Here is a 19955-nt window from a genome sequence, read left to right on the forward strand (position 1 = left end):
TTGGGCGCATTTGCGAACATGTTTTGCTGTTGCACCGGAAGTCGCGGTGAACACGGAAGGTCAGAAACACAACATGGCGGCTGCCTTTCTGTCAGTCAGTAGTAACCTGGGTTTACGTTTACGAGGGTTTCACCACGCTGTCATACGGAAGACCTACAACACAGACTTCCTATACACATTCAGATGTACACCGATTAGAAATGCTTGCTGTGTCATTTCGTTGAACCGATTCCACGGACTGGTAGGTCGATACTTTAACTTGAGCAGTTGTAAACGGCACACGATATAAATAATGGGGAAGAACAAATCGACACAGGCTTGTTTTAATAACTACCCATGTTAGTGCACTGTACGTCTCTGATAAAGAGTGTCTGACTTGATGTCAAGTCAACGTGGAAACTGACTCTTGCTGGCTGAGGTGAGGTGTATCTTCTACCGTTGCTGATATAAAGTTTTTAGTTCTGCTGTGGGATAATGCATCTCGTATCTCACGACCCCTGTCTGATTAACACCTGGCAGCGTCATTGGATAATGTGTACCAGAGCCAGGCATGTGCCCTAACACCCTTTGATGTTGCGTACGCCGTGTTTGTACCCAGAAATTGGTGAGGGTATTTGTATTTGTGATGAACAGGTCAGGTCCTCCACCCCCACCCTGTGCAGTACAGGGCCACACTCCGCACAGCATCATGGGGCTCGGTGTCTCTCCTCATTGCGCCCGCCACCTCCATCTGGAGACAAGACGAGCAAGTCTGGGGTAGGAAGCGCTTGTTATGTACAACATCAGTTCTACATACACTATAGTTCTTTAACATAATTGAAAATTGAATGATGATCCTGTTTTCTTGTGTTTTTTTCCTCATTTCCAGTAGCCTGTGACATGGAAATCTTTGGCTTTGACATTTGCAATTGGTGGCACAATTCTGGCAGGAATGAAATACTTCAAAAAAGAAAAAGAAGAAAGTAAGCCCAAAATAAACCAAATGATATCCTAAAGAACATACAGCATTTATTTAGGATGTACTTGAGCTGAAGCTATGGAACTGTATTTTCAGTATTTAATTCATATGGCTATTGGTGCATCCAAAAATGTTATTGGGTAAATATGATAACATCATGGCTAAAGCAAACACAAAATGAGCAATTCTGAGGATGCAGTCACAGACAGCATCATTGTTGGAATAGTGTCTGCAATATCTGGAAGGCATCACATATGACGCGGATATGTTTGTTTTAATTTGCTGCCTATTTTTCTGTCAGTCAGTCAAAGTTAACTGTGTGTGTGTGTTGTAGTAATTGAACAGAAAAGGACAAAGTCTTTGGGGAAGGCTGCTCTGGGAGGTCCCTTCTCTCTCGTTGACCACAACAATCAGCCAAAGAAAAGTGAAGATTTCTTGGGCCAGTGGATTCTCATCTACTTTGGCTTCACCCACTGCCCTGACATCTGTCCCGACGAGCTGGAGAAAATGATTGAAGCAGTGGATGAGATAGGTAAAACACTGCTCCCTTTCAAGGGCCTGAAGACCTTGGGAAAGTTATCTCGTGGTTCATTTTAAGACATTTATCTGAGAACGCAGGTTCTAATAGGGAAATAATTTAACCAACGTTAAATGCAAACTCTTTCATATTACTTAAACTTAGTTAAACTGCCAATACGTTTTTTTATTATTATTTATTTATTTATTTATTGATTGATTTTGAGGTGGGGTATAATGCATCCCTTATAAAATGCTAGAATATTGATTTAAATGGGAAATATCAAGTATTTTAGATCATTAGAAAACATATGCTTATTCGATGTCAGAAATTATATAATTAAAGACAAACTACATTAGAGAGAGAAGTGAAATTATTTGTATTTGAGTGAAATGAGTAAAAGCTGGGCAAATGTCATTCCCATTAACAGGAGATTCACATTAAGAAATCTCTCATTTGAAATGCTGAAATAATACTGGAATTAAACAAATAAACCAGTCTATTATAATTATCTGTTTAACTGGATTGGTTGTTTTTTAATCTGAAATTCACAGCTGATTTTTGTTTTAGTTTTTTGATGCATTTTAACATTATGAAAGCTTGGTGATTTTCTGTTTAATCCAGATGAAGTTTCATCAGACTGCCACTTGATGGCAATAGATACACATTTTTAAGAGCCATCCAGTGGCATAAAATAGACCTACGAGTTTGTATTACGTTTTCTTTCTTTTTTTTTGTAGACAGAATACCTTCGCTTCCAAATGTAACTCCCCTGTTCGTCACCATTGACCCAGACAGGGATACCCCAGAGGCCATATCAAGATACGTAAAGGGTAAAGTTGTTAGTGTTTTGTGGATAATGGACTTGCTTGGAAATGGCAAAATTACAAATGTGTATATTTTTAAAAGTAGCAGAGCACAATCTCCAAAGATGCATGTCATTACGAATGTCAATGAAGATGGTATTTCTTAATTTTTCATCAAAATGTTTTCATGAATATTAACAGTCCTGTAATAAACCTCAAGAAAGAGTCATGAATTTGTGAGGTTCATATTCCTTTTTTTTTTGTATGTGTCGGCCACTTTCAGAGTTTTCTCCAAAGCTGATTGGATTGACTGGGACAACTGAACAAGTGGATGCAGTGTCCAGAGTTTACAGAGTATATCACAGTCAAGGGCCGAAAGACGAAGACAATGATTACATTGTAAGTTTTCAAACGGCTTAATTCTAGTTGTTTTACTTGTTTATAAAATAGTCTCTCACTCTAATAACTTGTCAGCAAAGCTCTAGGTATAAGGCCTTCTTGTTTTATTAACTAATTGAATGTATTAAGATTGCTAAAAATAAAATACAGGTTCTGTTTGTAATCTTCACATTCTCCAGGTGAAACGACATGTTAAAAGTATAGTTAATTGCTCATGTCACATTTAGTTCAAGTATTTATGACAGAAGAGATCATTATAATAGAAATGTGTTTATTTCAGTATTTAAAGAAATAAATTAATGGTCAGTTTAAAAATGAGTTCCTCACACTTATAACAAGTGTGATCTATACAATTTATGTATTGATTCATATTATCTGAGGGTTAGGGCACAGTCCTGTATAGTAAGGTGAGATTTTCGTGTTTTAGCTTTGTTTAGTTGATTATGAATACTTTTTTTTGTTTTTTTTTTGTTTTTTTATATAATAGGTGGACCACACAATAATCATGTATCTGGTGGACCCTGATGGGGAATTTGTGGAATATTATGGGCAGAACAAGAGAAGTGCAGAAATTGCAACTTCAATAGCTTCATATATGAGACAATATAAACAGAAGAAATAGGCTGTTCTCTCTCAAGTCGCATAATCATGCACATATATCCCCCTTACTCCCAACTCCATGTAGGCTGGTTTGTCAACTTCCTTAACCTAAAAACACTGATTGGGGGGGCATGTGCTTTTTGAAAGAAGGTTAATATTCCAGTTTGAACAATTTCCACATCTCAAATGCCATTCACAATACATTATTTCCTGTCTTACAAAAAGGAAATAAATTATGGAACAATTATGTATGATGGTTATTTCACATTATTTCTGATTTTCAATTTCCATATTTGTTTTTCTTAATATACATTAAAGTGTTTTTCATTTTTTCACTCAAGCATACAAAATGCAGTACAGAATCAGTACAAAAGTCTACTGCTGTCAATAAAAACAATACATTTTTTTTTAATATCTCTGTGACAGACTTCCTGCCAGACAATTGCATTTGCTGCAGCTTTATTTAGAACATTGAATAATTTAAAACTCAAGCGACATTTACACATAAGCCTTAAGAAGCTTCCATCTGTTACTAAACTGATTAGGTTTAAAGTGTATGTGATGCCAATCAAAGGCACTTGTTAAGTGTGTTTGCTGATACTATATGGACCTTTTTAGTTTGAGTACGAGTTTGAGTATGAAAAAATAAAAATGAAAGGCAACTAATTAACACTTAGTTTATTTAATGGATTATTTAATGGACTAATGGATACTGTAAGCCCAGTGAGCCCAGTGGTAAATATTTTAGAGCATATGACTTTCTAATAGTTAATGCTAGTTACAAAAATAAGGTAAAGCTTTAGGAATCTTTTAATTATGAAGTATTCCCCAAGGTCAGTGGCTCTTAATTCTGAAAAATGTTATCTCAGCTGACCTTGAATTTTTTAATATTTTCTTATGACCACATTCAAAATATTTAATTGTGCTTTCTTTACATATTCTGAGCATCTGGATGGCTTTCTAAAGATGTGCATGTGAAGATTCTATAGTTTCAGTTCATAAACCACATATATCAGAAAGAAAAAACAATTGGTATTGAGAGAATATGATTAGTTTTTACACCATCCATTTTTGCCAAGTCATACAATCACTAAAGATATGTCAATTCAACTTCATGCCAGTTGGTATATACCAAAATGACTTCCATTTTAATTTATTCATATTAATTGATTTGTGTAATAATTTGTAAGGTTTTGCTGGGGACGTGCCTATAAACAAGTTTTAATATAACTTTAATTTTCTTAGAAGCAGATTTCAGAATAAAGCTTAACGGTTGTATAGAGTCTAACAGCAATGGTCAACAGACAGCTGTGCATTCAGTTTCCTTATACAGTCATACCTGTGCTAATATGTAAAGCATGATCAACTTCTTAGTGTGAGTGATACTTTAATGATGGAGAATGCATTCATGGAACATTTATGAAGCACTGCTTGAAAGACAGGTGTTGGATGTTTATTCCCAGCATTCCAAGACAGCCAACTCTGTCATCAGCTGCTCTTTCACACTATGCCGTCGCCCAAGAAGGGAGTGTCTGACTTGGAACGTCTTCTGGAGACATCTGTGATTAAAGATGATCGCTTGTGCCCTTTTCAGTCATGGAAACTGCTTCTTTACATGTGACTATAGGTCAAAACTGTATTCTACCATTGAAGAAAGGAATTAAATTCAATGCTATTGGATTTCCAAAGGAAATAGGTGCATGACAACAGTGCAGTGCAGTTACATTCATAACAATGGGGGGGCGCTATTGATTTTCTTTATGTTCATGTAAAGTGGCAGAATAAATGCAGGAAATACAAGGTTTCTTCTTATATACAACACAGTAACTTATTTTAGTTGTATGTGTGCACCAATATCATCACCAGCAGCCTGTTGTGTATATATATATATACATACACACACACATATATATTTATACATATATAGTTAATCAGCAATTTATATGCAGCCGAAGCCCTCTAAAGTGCATATTTTCACATTAGAACATAAGAAAGTTTACAAACGAGAGGAGGCCATTCGACCCAAGCAGTACATTTTGGGGGAATGTTGTTTTTCATAAGGGCTAAACAGGATATTCACCATACTTACAAATGTGGGTTATGGGTTGGGATAAAAAGGGCAGTTATTGTTAGCTGCTCTTGGAACATGAGGAGAGCCATGTTTTATCACACTTGAGGGCTTATATTGTCTATAAAGGGAGAAGTTACCTCACCTTGGCCACCAACCTTCCTGTCTCGTCCCAGATATGATTCAGCCTAAAGTGTGCAGAAAATATCTTCTTACACTGGGGACCCCTGCTGCATTCTCCAGGGGAAAGACGACCTCCTGGGAATGTGGGCAGCCATGCTAAGGTATCTTTAAAAAGCATCTGTTTAATTTCCAACAAACTTTCCATGCTTTAGAGGCATAATACCAAAACCTGTCAAAAGAGATCAGTACAAACCGCAGAGAACTCTCCCATGTCGGGCTTCTTCCTAAACATAAATCTTTGTTTTTTTCTGTATTAATCAAGTGGGTGGGGGAAAATACATTTTATTGTCTTCTTCACAAAAGTACAATAAAGATCACTTTCCTTTAAAGGATGTTATACATTTTATTGATCAGCCTTTGTGACTGTGTCAATTGCTGTTGCAGAAGAGAATATATAGTGCTACATAGGTAACTTGTAGTTTAGCTCTGCAAGGAAATAAATTGATTGAAATTAAACTTGTCAGAAAAACAAATGGATAAACAAAAGCCTATCGAAAAGTTTCTAACGATTATTCTGCCAACTAGGAAAATTGAGAATTCCATAAGATCTGTGTTTAAAATAGGCCTCCTATCTTAGTGTCAACAACATGAAAGAAGTCAGCTGAGCGTCATTACTAGAAAAGGCAACACCTTGGCTATTGAGCTGGCCTGTCCTTGGCTTTTTTCAGTGTGTCCTGTGAAGCTCAGATCCATTTTCATTGGGGACTCATGCTGTATTCTGCATAGGAAAGCTGATCCTTAGGGAATGTGGGAAATGCTCCTTGGAATTCTTTTGGCAGCCTTAAAGTAACCTCCTAGAGAAGATTGCCCTCTTAAGAATTTGAGTCATACCCTATCTTGTCAGAAGGGGCCAGTATAAGCCCCTTGATACATCTTCAGACCAGATGGTTTTAATATGGGAAACTAATCCCATCTTGGATGGAACTATTCAGATATGTTCAGATGACACTTATTTACTGACCAATAAATCAACAACAATTTGCCTATAAATGAAGGCCCCTGTTGTGGTGATGTTTCTGGCTATACGTCAAGATATGTTGGGGGACAGAACGGTAATATGGGCTGTGTTGCTTAAGAAGATAATACTATAGGAACAAATAAGGATATGTGTTCTATTAAAGGTGTGTGTATGTGTGTGTATATATATATATATATATATATATATATATATATATATACACATATCTTGGTAATTCAATCCTGACCACCAATTAAGACCACCTTTGTTTAAAGATTTTGTTATACAGCCTCAAATTAAGAAATAAATAAATTATTTTTTTATTTAGGGAAAATGCAGTATATCCCCCTTTATAATAATTGTACAATGGACACTATGCCAAGCAAGTTGTGTTGTGAAAATCATTAGGCAAAAACCTATAATTATGCAAACAAAAACAATAAGAAAGTAAAACAGAAATACTTAACATCAAAGTTTCACTACATAACCATATTTATTGGAAACCACACAGGTTGTCATGGCTTTTTACATTTCAGACTATATTACAGTAAAATCTTAGTTGAAGACAAAGTATATTTAAAATTCAAAGACTTTTGTTCAACAAATGAAACAATTTAAACCTAAATATTAACTGTTCGGTGTCATATAGTGCATTTTGTTTTTTCAGAGGGAATTTACAAAATATCCAATATATTTTCAGCACAGTGACTAGAGATGCATCTACAGGAATTTCATACAGACATGGTGAATAGTGTGCCACACAAACATCGTCAAGAAATAGTATGCTTACACAAAGTCAATTTGTCAATATAAATTAAAATAAGTAAAATTTTAAACAACATTGAATTACTTAATATGTCACCTTATTAGTATTGTTGTTGATTAGTATTATTATTATTATTATTAATAATAATAATAATAATGAGCAGATGCTTTTATCCAAGTCATCTTACATGGTTTTACAGACACTACCATACAACATTCTACATATACACAACATTACAAAGGAAACAAAAGCACTATATAATCTTTCTTGCCATTGTACATATTAGTCATCTGTTTGATGTACATTTACTGTACAGGTTACCTATTATGAAATAAACCATGTATTTAATTATTGTGAACAGTAAATTAATAATTCAGTGATATTACTGCAACAAAAAAACACATACCATTCTGGTACTTTTCCATTAATTCCCCATAATGAAGTATTTGTTTTGCCTTCAGTGCCTTCATTTTTACTTTGTTATTTTGTCATTCCAATAGTTAAAATAGTATGTCCCAAGACTTAATACAATTTACAAAGAAGGAGTTTAAGTTCTTTAAGAATATGGTTTGTTGCTTAAATTGTAATATTCATGATTTATTGTAATATACACACATAGACTCACAAATATGATCTTTTCTGGGTCCACCAAAGTACCTTCAGAGTCAAACTTATGATCCATTTCCAAAAAAAAAACCCACACTTAATGAATCTTCTTATCAAAACAGTCAAAACCATTTCTATGTTTTGGAAAAGTCAGGAGGCTTGATCGTACTAACCTTAAATGGTAGCTGAACATTCATACTTCAGTCGTTACAATTTGCTACTGTTCTGAAGAGGTGTCCATCAGCATAATAAGGACATTGTACTGCACTTGCTTTGGTAAATGTAAATAGAGGAGGTTGTTACAATGTGACCCTTGGTACGAGGAGATGAAGGGATGGAAAGAAAGAATGGCCTCATCCTAAAGGTTCTCGTGCCACCCAAACAATTTATTTGAAGCTCTTGCCATCTGTTATATGGCACTTCACTCCTAATGCCAACTAACGGCGACAACTGGACAAAGGCCATCTTCCACTGCATTTTTAAACACAGAGAAAACCGGACCCAGAAAGGGCTCTACACCCTTAAAGATGCTCAAATGATTGCAAGTGCAATATTACATTAATTCAAGCTGCTTTGGATCTCTGTACATTAGCCAATATAGATAATTCTATGTACAAGTGTGCATTATATTACTGTCACAGCTTGAGATAAGGGCTTCATATTATTGCATTAGCAGTGAATTAATACATTTGCAGAAGAGGCTTATTAACAGATAATCTATATGGTATATGGGCCTTTTACTCTTTGTTCAATACATAAAGCTTGCAATTGTAAGGCTTCAGTTGTGGCCTAATTCTGATCTGAATGATAGCCTGCAATATGAGGGTTCAGATACTTATAACTCAGAGAATACAAGTTTTACTTTGACAGAAATCGACAATTATCGATAATTTAAACTTCTCCCACATTTCTGTCAGAAACAAGGGCCAGTAGCCCTTAAATTGGGATATTATCATCCTGTAATAGTGTGCAGTCCATAACAAATACAGTTACACATGGAAAGAAGAAAAAGGTTTACACTGAGGTTCTTAAACCATAATCATTCCTTGGTGTTCTTATACACTAATTTTTGACAAATTTGTTCTGACAACCCTTTACAATATTGACTTTCCAAATCTCACCATAGGGATGAATTGTAAGTAGCATTTATTTACAATAAACAGCTAACAATTACATATTAATTTTATACGATCAGAATTAATAATATTAAATAACCATGTAGGCTGTGTATGTATGTATGTATATATGTATGGCAGGTCAATATGATGCTCATCTGTACAGCAATGAGGGGGTCAACTGCAAGGGAATCTTAAAAGTGGCAACTGATATAATTTTATTCTCCAAGTCTTTGGAATGGCTGTCTACGTCTTGGCACTGATGAGACATCTTAGCATTAATACCAGGTATCAAGTTTGATTTCTACAATATATTTCCAGGGATAGAGTAGAATGTATTAAGGCAATGACAGCAGATGCCATGTATGTGGCATCATAAATTACATCTCTGGGGTTTTATAGGAGAATATCATGAAATCTTTCCACAAGACATCAGAAGTCAATGTTAAAGAGAAGGCTCAGGTGATTCAATTTCCTAGGAATGTTTTGTTAAACTTTCTGGAGATGTCAGTTAGTCCTGAATTTAAACTCAATAGGGATTTTGGTACTGCTTTTGGAAAAGTTAAGTGAAAACATTCTACTTTTCAGCATATATAGTTAAGTCCATAAATATTTGGACACCACCTGTACACCACCACAATGGATTTGAAAGGAAACAATCAAGATTTGTAAGTGTAGACTTTCATATTTGAGGGTAGTTACATCCAAATTGGGTGAACGGTGTAGGAATTACACCCATTTGTATATGTGGTCCCCCCAAATTTAGGGTCTCAAAAATAATTAGACAAACTAACATAATCATGAATTAAACTGTGTGGTTTCAATACTTGGTTGCAAATCCTTTGCAGTCAATGACTGCCTGAAGTCTTGAACCCATAGACATCACCAGATGCTGGGTTTCTTCCCATGTGATGCTCTGCCAGGCCTGCACTGCAGCTGTCTTTAGTTCCTGCTTGTTTTTTTGACGTTTTTTTTTTCCTTTCAAATCCATTGTGGTGGCGTACAGAGCCATGATGACAATTGTGTCACTGTCCAAATATTTATGGACCTAACTGTATATGTTTATGTTCAAATTAAAGTTTTGTTTAAAGAAGTCATTATCTTGCTGCTGTAGACTGTAGACGTTTTCACATAACCTCCCCTTCGCCACAAACAAAATGCTATTCTTTAAGCAGCCACTGCTTTAAAGGAGAGTTGTAAGCCTTACTATTGCATTCATTTATCAGAGAGCACAGGAGGCAACAAGAGATGAAAGTTTCTGTTTAATCGTTCATGTTCAATTATTTTAGAATCTCTCCCTCCAATTGATAAATGAGCTTCAGATTTCAATACTGCACGGCACATACACCCCTTATTAAATTTACAGTTAATTTCTACATTTCTGCATTTAAATGCAAGTGAACATACAGCTGCTGTACCGGTTAATGATTAGGTTTCATGTAATAACTTTTGCACTTGCTTACTACATTTACAGCTGGGGTTATTTAATTTGTAGCCCACGACTTCATAATTTCTCCTACTGTTGGAAATAATGCTTGGGACAGGAAATTCAGATAGAATTTTTAAGTTATAATAATGACTATAAAATAACTGGGTAAAAAATAATGAAATACAATATGTTTTTCAGACAGCAAATTCTAAATTCAACAAGAAGATGATAATTATATGTGTCTAACACAACAGGTGAGAGGCCAAGTGGTGGGGGCAAGTCACATTTAATTAATTTGCACACGGTACATATTTTAGCACTTATTTAATCTGCTTTGAAATGCCATTATGTAAATGATCTCTAAAAACACATACTCCAATATTCTTGCCATGTCTGAAGGAAATGTCACAAGTATTACAATAGTGTATCTCTCATGACTGCAGGTGTCCCGTTAGAAAAGTTAACTCTTGGCATTTTCAGTCTTGGCATAGCAAACAAAGCATTTTTTTTTTCCATGTCACTATTTACATAAGTAATTGTGACATTTTAAATTGAGCAATATCCTAACTTCCTTCCAAAAATAGGTAGGAATTCTATTAAAGCATGGTTACAAGACAGTATTACGGACAATAATTATATTATATGCACCACTAGGATATGCATAGCTCCAACATGAAAAGGTCAAAGTTACAGGCAAATGTTGAATCTGCCTTTGACACATACGAAAGCTGTTTAATGTCTTTGAAGGTCCACCACAGACTCCAAGGGTGTCCACCAGGGCTACACATGATATAACCTGGGAGAGACTTGACAGTAAAAAAAAAAAAAAAAAGTGAGCCTCTTTAAGAAGATAAAACACTCAACATGAGTTCCTGAGTGCCTATATAAGCAATAACTGATAAAATCATAAGTAGGAGATTAGAGAAATTATATATACCACAGACTGTGAAAGCAAATACAAACCTTAACCAACAGAAAATGTATTTGGGATGGTATATACAATTTTGCCACAAAGGCTATACAAAAATAAATAAATACATTTGCAGGAATTTGACAATGACGTTACAGTGCACAATAGTTAAATTTGATTAGATTCATGGAATAACCTTAATGTGCAGCAGATGCTTTGTCAAAGTGTTGGTGTGTTGTGTTAGCTATCTCTCAGCTGTAATAAAAACTGCCTTTGATGAAGCAGTCTCCAGTTGTGCGGTTTGCTGCTGTTGGTTGCCAAGTGATTTGCTTAATCTTTTCAATCAGACTTCCAATTTCCTTCTGCAATAATGCTGCACATATTTCAGGGTCATTAAATAGTCTATGACTAGGAATCTAGAGATGAAAAAATAAATACTATTTGAAATTACACTATGGTTGACTTTGAAAAGCCAGTGCTTAATGCCAGCACTGTTTTAGGAAAATCATTCTTGAAGTAATGTATATTAAATGTCGACTTAAAACTATACTTGGAGGCAGTAGTAGGCATATAGTATTGAAAATCATATTTACATCAAATGGATTATTAAAATGCCATTCCAGGCGATAAAATAAATCCAAACAGATCATACGAATTGTCATTTTCATATTACACACTCCTGATAAAGTATTTTAAATCCATTGACCAGCACACTGGACTCTGCTCCTTTTGATTGAGCTGTCCATGACACACACTCTTTGATTCAATTAATGTGGGGAATTATATAATTTATATAAAGCCCCTGAAGGGCTTTTAATGGCCCTGAAAGGCTTTCTTTGGGATTATTCTTAATCATTCTTAACTCTCCCCATATATACAGAGGTGTATTTTGGAAGCATACCAACTTACAATAATAATAATAATAATAATAATAATAATGAACACAATGACAGACATGTCAAGTGGCAGTGAACAAACTGAAATTAAAAAAAGATAATTTGTACTGTATACGTCCTTATCTGATCATAACAGCCTGCTGAGAGTACATAAATCAAAGTAATAATGAATGTAATGTAAAAAAAAATGCCACAGATGCCTTAATCATCCATGAGCCCAGGAAATTAGACGTGTCATGTCAGAAACAAAGTAATCTAATCTTGTGTCTTTAGATGTCATTAGTTTTAATGGAACAGCTTTTGGAATTACAATTGAAAGGATTTCAAGGTGACCCAATGTATCTATTACAAAAGAGGTCATGCAAAAATTCAGGACCAAAGGGTGTACTTATTTCAGGTCCTCTTTACATTTGTGTACATGATCTTGCATATAGGAGTTTAAATGTCTTATATAAAAATGGGCAGCTAATTTAAAGGATACTGTCCTATTTAAAATTCTTCACAATTCTGTAGTTCACTTTTTTTCAGAACCTTGAATGAACGTCTAGCTGCTCTTTGACCTTGTGCAGTCAACAAACAGGTAAGAAGGGTACCTTTTTATTTACTTAAAGCTGCAGCCATCTGTTTCCTTCTGACTATGGAGTGATCAGTATATATTTGAAATGTCCTGTACTTTTTGCATCCCTTTTGCCATAATACGACATTTCCACTTCTACCAAATTTTCTTATTATGATTTATATTGTTTAGATATATTTTCAGAAAAATATAATATTATTTAACCCTTTCATTGCAACAGTGAATGTCTTAAAACACCTACACAATGTAAATCCCTAAATACTTTTCAGCAGACTGGAAGTGATAAACTTTGGTAGCACTCCACTGTGTCACATGACTCCTATTACTGTTTCAATGCACATGTGTTAAGTGTACTAAGGTCATTCTTTTCCAAAGGGAGTACTTACTGCCATACCTTTTCTTTGTGTAAAAACCTAGGGTAAATGTAGTGATTAGAGTTGAAGCTCATCTGCTGTTCTTTTTTTTAACCACTATGAAAAGTGACTGAAGTAACAACTTCACTTCCGTGTCATTTCAGACATACTCTGGACTTTCTGTGTCACTGTCAATCCCTATAAGTGGTTGCCAGTGTACAATCCAGAGGTTGTTGGAGGATACAGAGGCAAGAAACGTCAGGAAGTCCCCCCCTACATCTTCTCCATTTCTGATAATGCCTACCAGTTCATGCTAACAGGTACTGTCCCCTTTTTTTTATCAAAGGTCATTATAGCATATTGTTTCCATTTTGCAACAATATGCAACAATATTTGCACACACACATGCATTCTTTATATACTCATTTTAATATACTGATTTTAACTTATAATAATAAAAAGTTCAGAGACATCAGTGATAAAAATAAAACAGGAGCACACATAATCAACATTACATTACAGGGCTAAATGGATTCTGAGCAATGGAATGATTATATTTGTTATTTCTAAGCTGAGAAACATTTTCAATCACATTTTTTACCTGTGCAACACTGGGTTACTGGATGACTTTAAATATTTAGTTATGTGCTTTTTTGTTTTTTTACAGACTGTTAAAATCAGTCTATTCTGATTACGTAAGTATACGTACATTGTTAACATACATTCAATATAAATATGTATTTATAATTCAAATGTTTGATGATATTCTTTTCAAAGGGGAGAATCTGGCGCTGGGAAGACAGTGAACACAAAGCGTGTCATACACCATCGCTGCAGTTGGTGACCCTACCAAGAAGAAGGATCAGACTTCAACAAGGATGCAGGTATTAAAACAAAACAAAGCCGAATATTGCTTAATTTTACACATGGAATTCAGGTGAAAGGATCATTATTTTGATTGTGCATAAAAGGTAAACTTTTTCAACAAAACATTCAAACTACTGATTATCCTAGTAGACTGATAGATCCTTATACAGAAGCAGAAATCTCAACAGAGACCTTGCTAACTAACTCCACAAAGTCAGAAGATTAGAAATAACCTTTTCTCCTCTGTATGAAAACATTCCTGAGCGTGACAGCTGCACTCTCTTAAGACCCAAAGAACCAAAGAATGCCCACCATGTGTCGATCAGTTTCTAAACTCTTAGTGAGGCAGAACAGTCGCTGGCAGAAATAGATCATTCTTAAGGAAATGCCATAGGTTATATGATCAGTAGAAGGATTAGTAAAAGTAGGCAGTTATATTTAAAGTATAGAGAATAGAAAATTATTCTAAACTCTATCAACAAAGTACTGTCACAAACAGAAGTCTGCAGAATCTATTAGAAAAACTGAATATCACCAGCCAATCATTTTGACTAAAACACATTCTAATGTGACTGGAATGCAGTTAAGATTTAAATATGTCACTTATTTTAGCAATTAGTTATTTTTAGTCTATTCTCTGCTCTCATATTCTTAAAATGCAAAGGGCTGGTATTTTGTTTCGTTCAAAACCAAACTAACAAATGTCTAAATTTAATTAATTATGATAATCAGTATTTTAATGAACACAGATGTGTCATTAATTTGTAATGAACTTCTGAGACCCTAAATTCTGTGACAAATGCCCAGGGATTACAATGTCAGTATGTAATGGCTACACAGTACACAAAGTACAGATATATATTAAAGTACAGAAATACATTTCTCTCCTCTTGGAGAATGCTGTATACATTTCACTCACATGTTTGTGGTTTGAGTTGTTTCACAAAGATAAAATACACTATATACATATCCTGTTTAGCACATACCATATGCACTTTTCAAGCTACCTGTTATCCTTTAAACACATTTATGTGTCATCCTTCTTATGATGAATTCTAATATAGCCTGTAAGTGTCTTCACAAGATTAGAAACCATTGTAACCAATGTGTTTATGGTACTTTTAATTTAGTTTAATTTAATAATTGAAGTACTATTGAGGAACTACTGGCCACTGATGTGAGTAAATTAAATAGCAAAATAGCAAACACTATGGAAAGAAAAACTGCCAAAGAATTATCTGGAATTATACAACAACACTCCAATCCTTCACTCCCACGTCTTTTAAACCACAAGGTGTTTGGTAACCTGACCATTAATTAGTGGGTTTAGCTGCATATCCTTGACTTACATGGTTTACATTAGCGGTATCTAATATTTAGATCTGAAATTACATTACATGTTATAGAGAGCTGTAGATATCCTGGGCTTTAACACTGAAGAAAAGGTTGGCATCTACAAACTAGCAGTTGCTGTGATGCATCATGGGAACATGAAGTTTAAGCAGAAGCAGTGAGAGGAGCAAGCTGAACCAGTTGGAACAGAAGGTATTGATTGATGCCAGATATTTGCTTTAGAAATCTGCCACACACACAAGCCACTTGTACAGTGTACAGCTTTTAAATAAATGTATACATATTTTTGGTAAAATAGCTGTTGCATTGACTGATAAAGTGGCTGATAAAGTTGGGCCTGAACTCTGCTGACTTACTCAAAGCTCTGTGCTACCCCAGAGTCAAGGTTGGGAACAAGTATGTGACCAAGGGGCAGACTGTGCAGCAGGTAGGAGAGTGTTTTGCAATATTCAATAGACTGTACATCTCAAAAATGACTGTTGTAAAAGGCATAACGTTCCGTCATTCTGTAGGTGATCAATGGCATGGGAGTCATTTCAAAAGCAGTTTATGAGAAACTGTTTTTCTGGATGGTGGCAAGGATCAACCAACAGTTTGATACAAAACTTCCCCATCAGCATTTAATTGGGGTTCTGGACACTGCTGGGTTTGAAATGTTTGATGTGAGCCTAGGTGCTATCCTAAAAATGTACATACAGATATACATATTGTATTGTTGTTTGAACAGTGCATTAAACATTATACAGAAAGCTATACACTCACCTAAAGGATTATTAGGAACACCTGTTCAATTTCTCATTAATGCAATTATCTAACCAACCAATCACATGGCAGTTGCTTCAATGCATTTAGGGGTGTGGTCCTGGTCAAGACAATCTCCTGAACTCCAAACTGAATGTCTGAATGGGAAAGAAAGCTGATTTAAGCAATTTTGAGCGTGGCATGGTTGTTGGTGCCAGACGGGCCGGTCTGAGTATTTCACAATCTGCTCAGTTACTGGGATTTTCACGCACAACCATTTCTAGGGTTTACAAAGAATGGTGTGAAAAGGGAAAAACATCCAGTATGCGGCAGTCCTGTGGGCGAAAATGCCTTGTTGATGCTAGAGGTCAGAGGAGAATGGGCCGACTGATTCAAGCTGATAGAAGAGCAACTTTGACTGAAATAACCACTCGTTACAACCGAGGTATGCAGCAAAGCATTTGTGAAGCCACAACACGTACAACCTTGAGGCGGATGGGCTACAACAGCAGAAGACCCCACCGGGTACCACTCATCTCCGTTACAAATAGGAAAAAGAGGCTACAATTTGCACAAGCTCACCAAAATTGGACAGTTGAAGACTGGAAAAATGTTGCCTGGTCTGATGAGTCTCGATTTCTGTTGAGACATTCAGATGGTAGAGTCAGAATTTGGCGTAAACAGAATGAGAACATGGATCCATCATGCCTTGTTACCACTGTGCAGGCTGGTGGTGGTGGTGTAATGGTGTGGGGGTTGTTTTCTTGGCACACTTTAGGCCCCTTAGTGCCAATTGGGCATCGTTTAAATGCCACGGCCTACCTGAGCATTGTTTCTGACCATGTCCATCCCTTTATGACCACCATGTACCCATCCTCTGATGGCTACTTCCAGCAGGATAATGCACCATGTCACAAAGGTCGAATCATTTCAAATTGGTTTCTTGAACATGACAATGAGTTCACTGTACTAAACTGGCCCCCACAGTCATCAGATCTCAACCCAATAGAGCATCTTTGGGATGTGGTGGAACGGGAGCTTCGTGCCCTGGATGTGCATCCCACAAATCTCCATCAACTGCAAGATGCTATCCTATCAATATGGGCCAACATTTCTAAAGAATGCTTTCAGCCCCTTGTTGAATCAATGCCACGTAGAATTAAGGCAGTTCTGAAGGTGAAAGGGGGTCAAACACAGTATTAATATGGTGTTCCTAATAATCCTTTAGGTGAGTGTATATATATATATATATATATATATATAGTATTTACATTAGAACATGCATAAATACATGCATTATAAATAAATATTAAAAAGCATCAATCAAAATATCACAATGAAGCACCAGTTCACATGATTGATATAACTTCTGTTTTTTGGGGGATTTTTATGTCTTCTCTGGAACATGAAGAAGCCAAAATCCAACATGTTCAGCTGGAAATAAATGAAACACAATCAAGAATTGATGAAAAGATAGCCGACAAAGAAGAGGAGATTGGTCTGCTGAAAACGAATCATCAGATGATCCTGGACCGGACGCAGAACTCCCTGGATGCTGAGAATGATGCGCTGAGACTGAAGAAGAAGATGGAGGGTGACCTGAATGACATGGAGATCCAGCTGAACCACGCACAACAGCAGGCTTCGGAAGCACAAAATCACCTTCATAAAGTGCAAGCTCAGCTCAAAATGTGTTACCTCTGTCTTCACTAGCAATCATGAACACAGATCTGAACAGAGCTGTCGTCTCTGTTTTTATGGTTTAACCGAGATCTCAGAAGTTGACAATATATGTTTTGTGAAATGAACTCTAGTATCATTTTTGTGTATTGATTTGGCAGATGCCTTTATCCAGTGTCACTTACAATGTTTACAGGAGGCCACATTCCACTGAGTATACACACACAGTGGTATAACCAAGTCTGAAAGTGTTCTCCAAGAAAAATGTTCAGAGAACTAGTTCAGCATAATAGAGATAACAGAACATAACAGCAGCCACCAATGATTTCCTCTCTAATTTATAAAGAACTTATGAATATTTCAGGACGTTCAAATTCATTTGTATGATGCCCTGTGTGGAAAAGAGGACTTGAAAGAGCAGTTAGTCATTCTGGAAAGCAGAAACACTCTCCTTATTTGTTGAAAATGAGGAAATGAAGGCCACGCTGGAGCAAACGAACAGAAGCCACAGGCTGGCTGAGCAGGAGCTGACAGATGCTAGTGAGAGAATCCAGCTTCTTCATTCTCATAGTGCTGAAACCCACACAGCTTGTTGACAGGCACAATTAACTTGAATTCTATCTTTCTTAAAAAACCCTTACAGAACACAAGCCTCATCAACACCAAAAAGAAACTGGAATCAGACATCATTCAGCTACAGGTTGAAGCTGAAGAGACACTTCAAGAAGCAAGCAATCCTGATGAGAAACTGAAAAAAGCCATCACTAGTGTATGAACAGAGTTATTTTCAACCATAGGGAATGAAATATTTACAAATTTTAGTGTTATTCATTATTTCAACCTCTGCTAAATTATCTTATTGCTGTGGTGATCATGCAATAAATTCACATGAATATTAAGCTATTGTACTTGACCATACAATATGAACTAATATAAGTCAAAATCAGCATTTGTTTTCTGGACAGGCCGCCATGATGGCTGAGGAGCTGAAGAAGGAGCAGGACACCAGCTCTCACCTGGAGACAATGAAGAAGAACCTGGAGGTCACAGTGAAGGACCTGCAGCACCGTCTGGATGAGGCTGAGCAGCTGGCAATGAAGGGTGGAAAGAAGCAGCTCCAGAAACTGGAGGCCAGGGTAAGGAAGAATACACTTGTCCAACTGGCTTTTGGAAGGCTATTTAGTTTGTTTCATTGGATTTGTTTCACTGACAATGTAACTGCTTTCCTTTTAAGTTAGAGAACTGGAGAATGAGCTTGAAGCAGAGCAGAAACGTGGTCTGGAAGCGATCAAAGGTGTACATAAATATGAAAAACAAGTCAAAGAGCTCACATATCAGGTGGGAATAGCTGAATGGCATTCTGAATAGGCAGTAAGTATATGGGGGCCAAGGATCTCAATACGTCTGAGCAGCTAGATTTGGGCCAATTCCTGGTATCCCATGTTATTTATATAGCTAGAAGATTGAGTAATCCTTTAGAATCCTAAACTCCCCAGAGAATGGCTTCTCAAAAACCACAGCACTCACTAATTCTTGAAATCCTAGAATGTGCACAATAGTTATAATCTGAAATTGTCAAGTGTAAGTGACATAGCATCATCAGCTTGCCCTTTAACTTCCATGAATGCCATAGTAATCTGATTGCATCGTAGACTGTGTAGAATGGTTGAGTTGTCCTACTTATTGCAACGGCATAACTAGACGTCAACAGGTTGTAACAATTATTTCCCCAATTCCTTTTTGCTTTTGTGTTTGTTGACAGGAGAATCAAGCCAGTACTAACTTGTCAAAGTTCAGGAAGGCGCAGCATGCACTGTTGGAAGCTGAAGAGAGGGCAGATATTGTAGAGTCCCAAGTCACCAAGCTCAGGGCTAAGAGTCAGGACATTGGTTCCAAGGTAAAAGAACAATGTAAATCCTTTCACTTTATTTCTTTGCTCACAGTAAAGTCTAATCAAAATGTAGATAAGCAAAGATTAAATAACTAGTTGCACACAGATACAAGTTATATTATAAGCAAACACTGTATAAAAATGAGACATTTAAGGTTGTTTTGTTTACTTCTACAGAGAGGGATCAATGTTGAAGAGTGGCATTTGAAGATGTAAGAAAGCACTCAAAGGTGTATAATCATGTTACATTAATGACTGTTTGGCATTCATGTAGAGCTCCTT

The 19955-nt window shown here is 36.1% G+C and overlaps 1 protein-coding gene and 1 pseudogene across 1 annotated transcript; both read left to right on the plus strand.

Annotated features, from left to right (window-relative positions):
• Positions 1-35: 35 nt before the first annotated feature.
• Positions 36-3529, plus strand: sco1 (synthesis of cytochrome C oxidase 1). The gene is made up of 7 exons (XM_066704690.1): positions 36-241; positions 634-756; positions 872-962; positions 1293-1490; positions 2216-2308; positions 2565-2680; positions 3168-3529. Exons 1-7 carry the CDS (start codon positions 74-76, stop codon positions 3300-3302), a joined length of 924 nt encoding a protein of 307 aa, XP_066560787.1. The 5' UTR covers positions 36-73; the 3' UTR covers positions 3303-3529.
• A 13962-nt stretch (positions 3530-17491) lies between these two features.
• LOC136749020 (myosin heavy chain, skeletal muscle-like) lies at positions 17492-19955 on the plus strand (annotated as a pseudogene).

Source organism: Amia ocellicauda, chromosome 5 (assembly GCF_036373705.1).
Source record: "Amia ocellicauda isolate fAmiCal2 chromosome 5, fAmiCal2.hap1, whole genome shotgun sequence".
Taxonomy (NCBI): Eukaryota; Metazoa; Chordata; class Actinopteri; order Amiiformes; family Amiidae; genus Amia; species Amia ocellicauda.

Excerpts from the sequence above, each read along its gene's own strand:
- sco1 (XM_066704690.1), top strand. The coding sequence starts at position 74 with ATGGCGGCTGCCTTTCTGTCAGTCAGTAGTAACCTGGGTTTACGTTTA. Across the intron at positions 963-1,292 it reads CAAAAAAGAAAAAGAAGAAA|TAATTGAACAGAAAAGGACA; the intron begins GTAAGCCCAAAA and ends TGTGTGTTGTAG. Across the intron at positions 2,681-3,167 it reads ACGAAGACAATGATTACATT|GTGGACCACACAATAATCAT; the intron begins GTAAGTTTTCAA and ends TTTATATAATAG.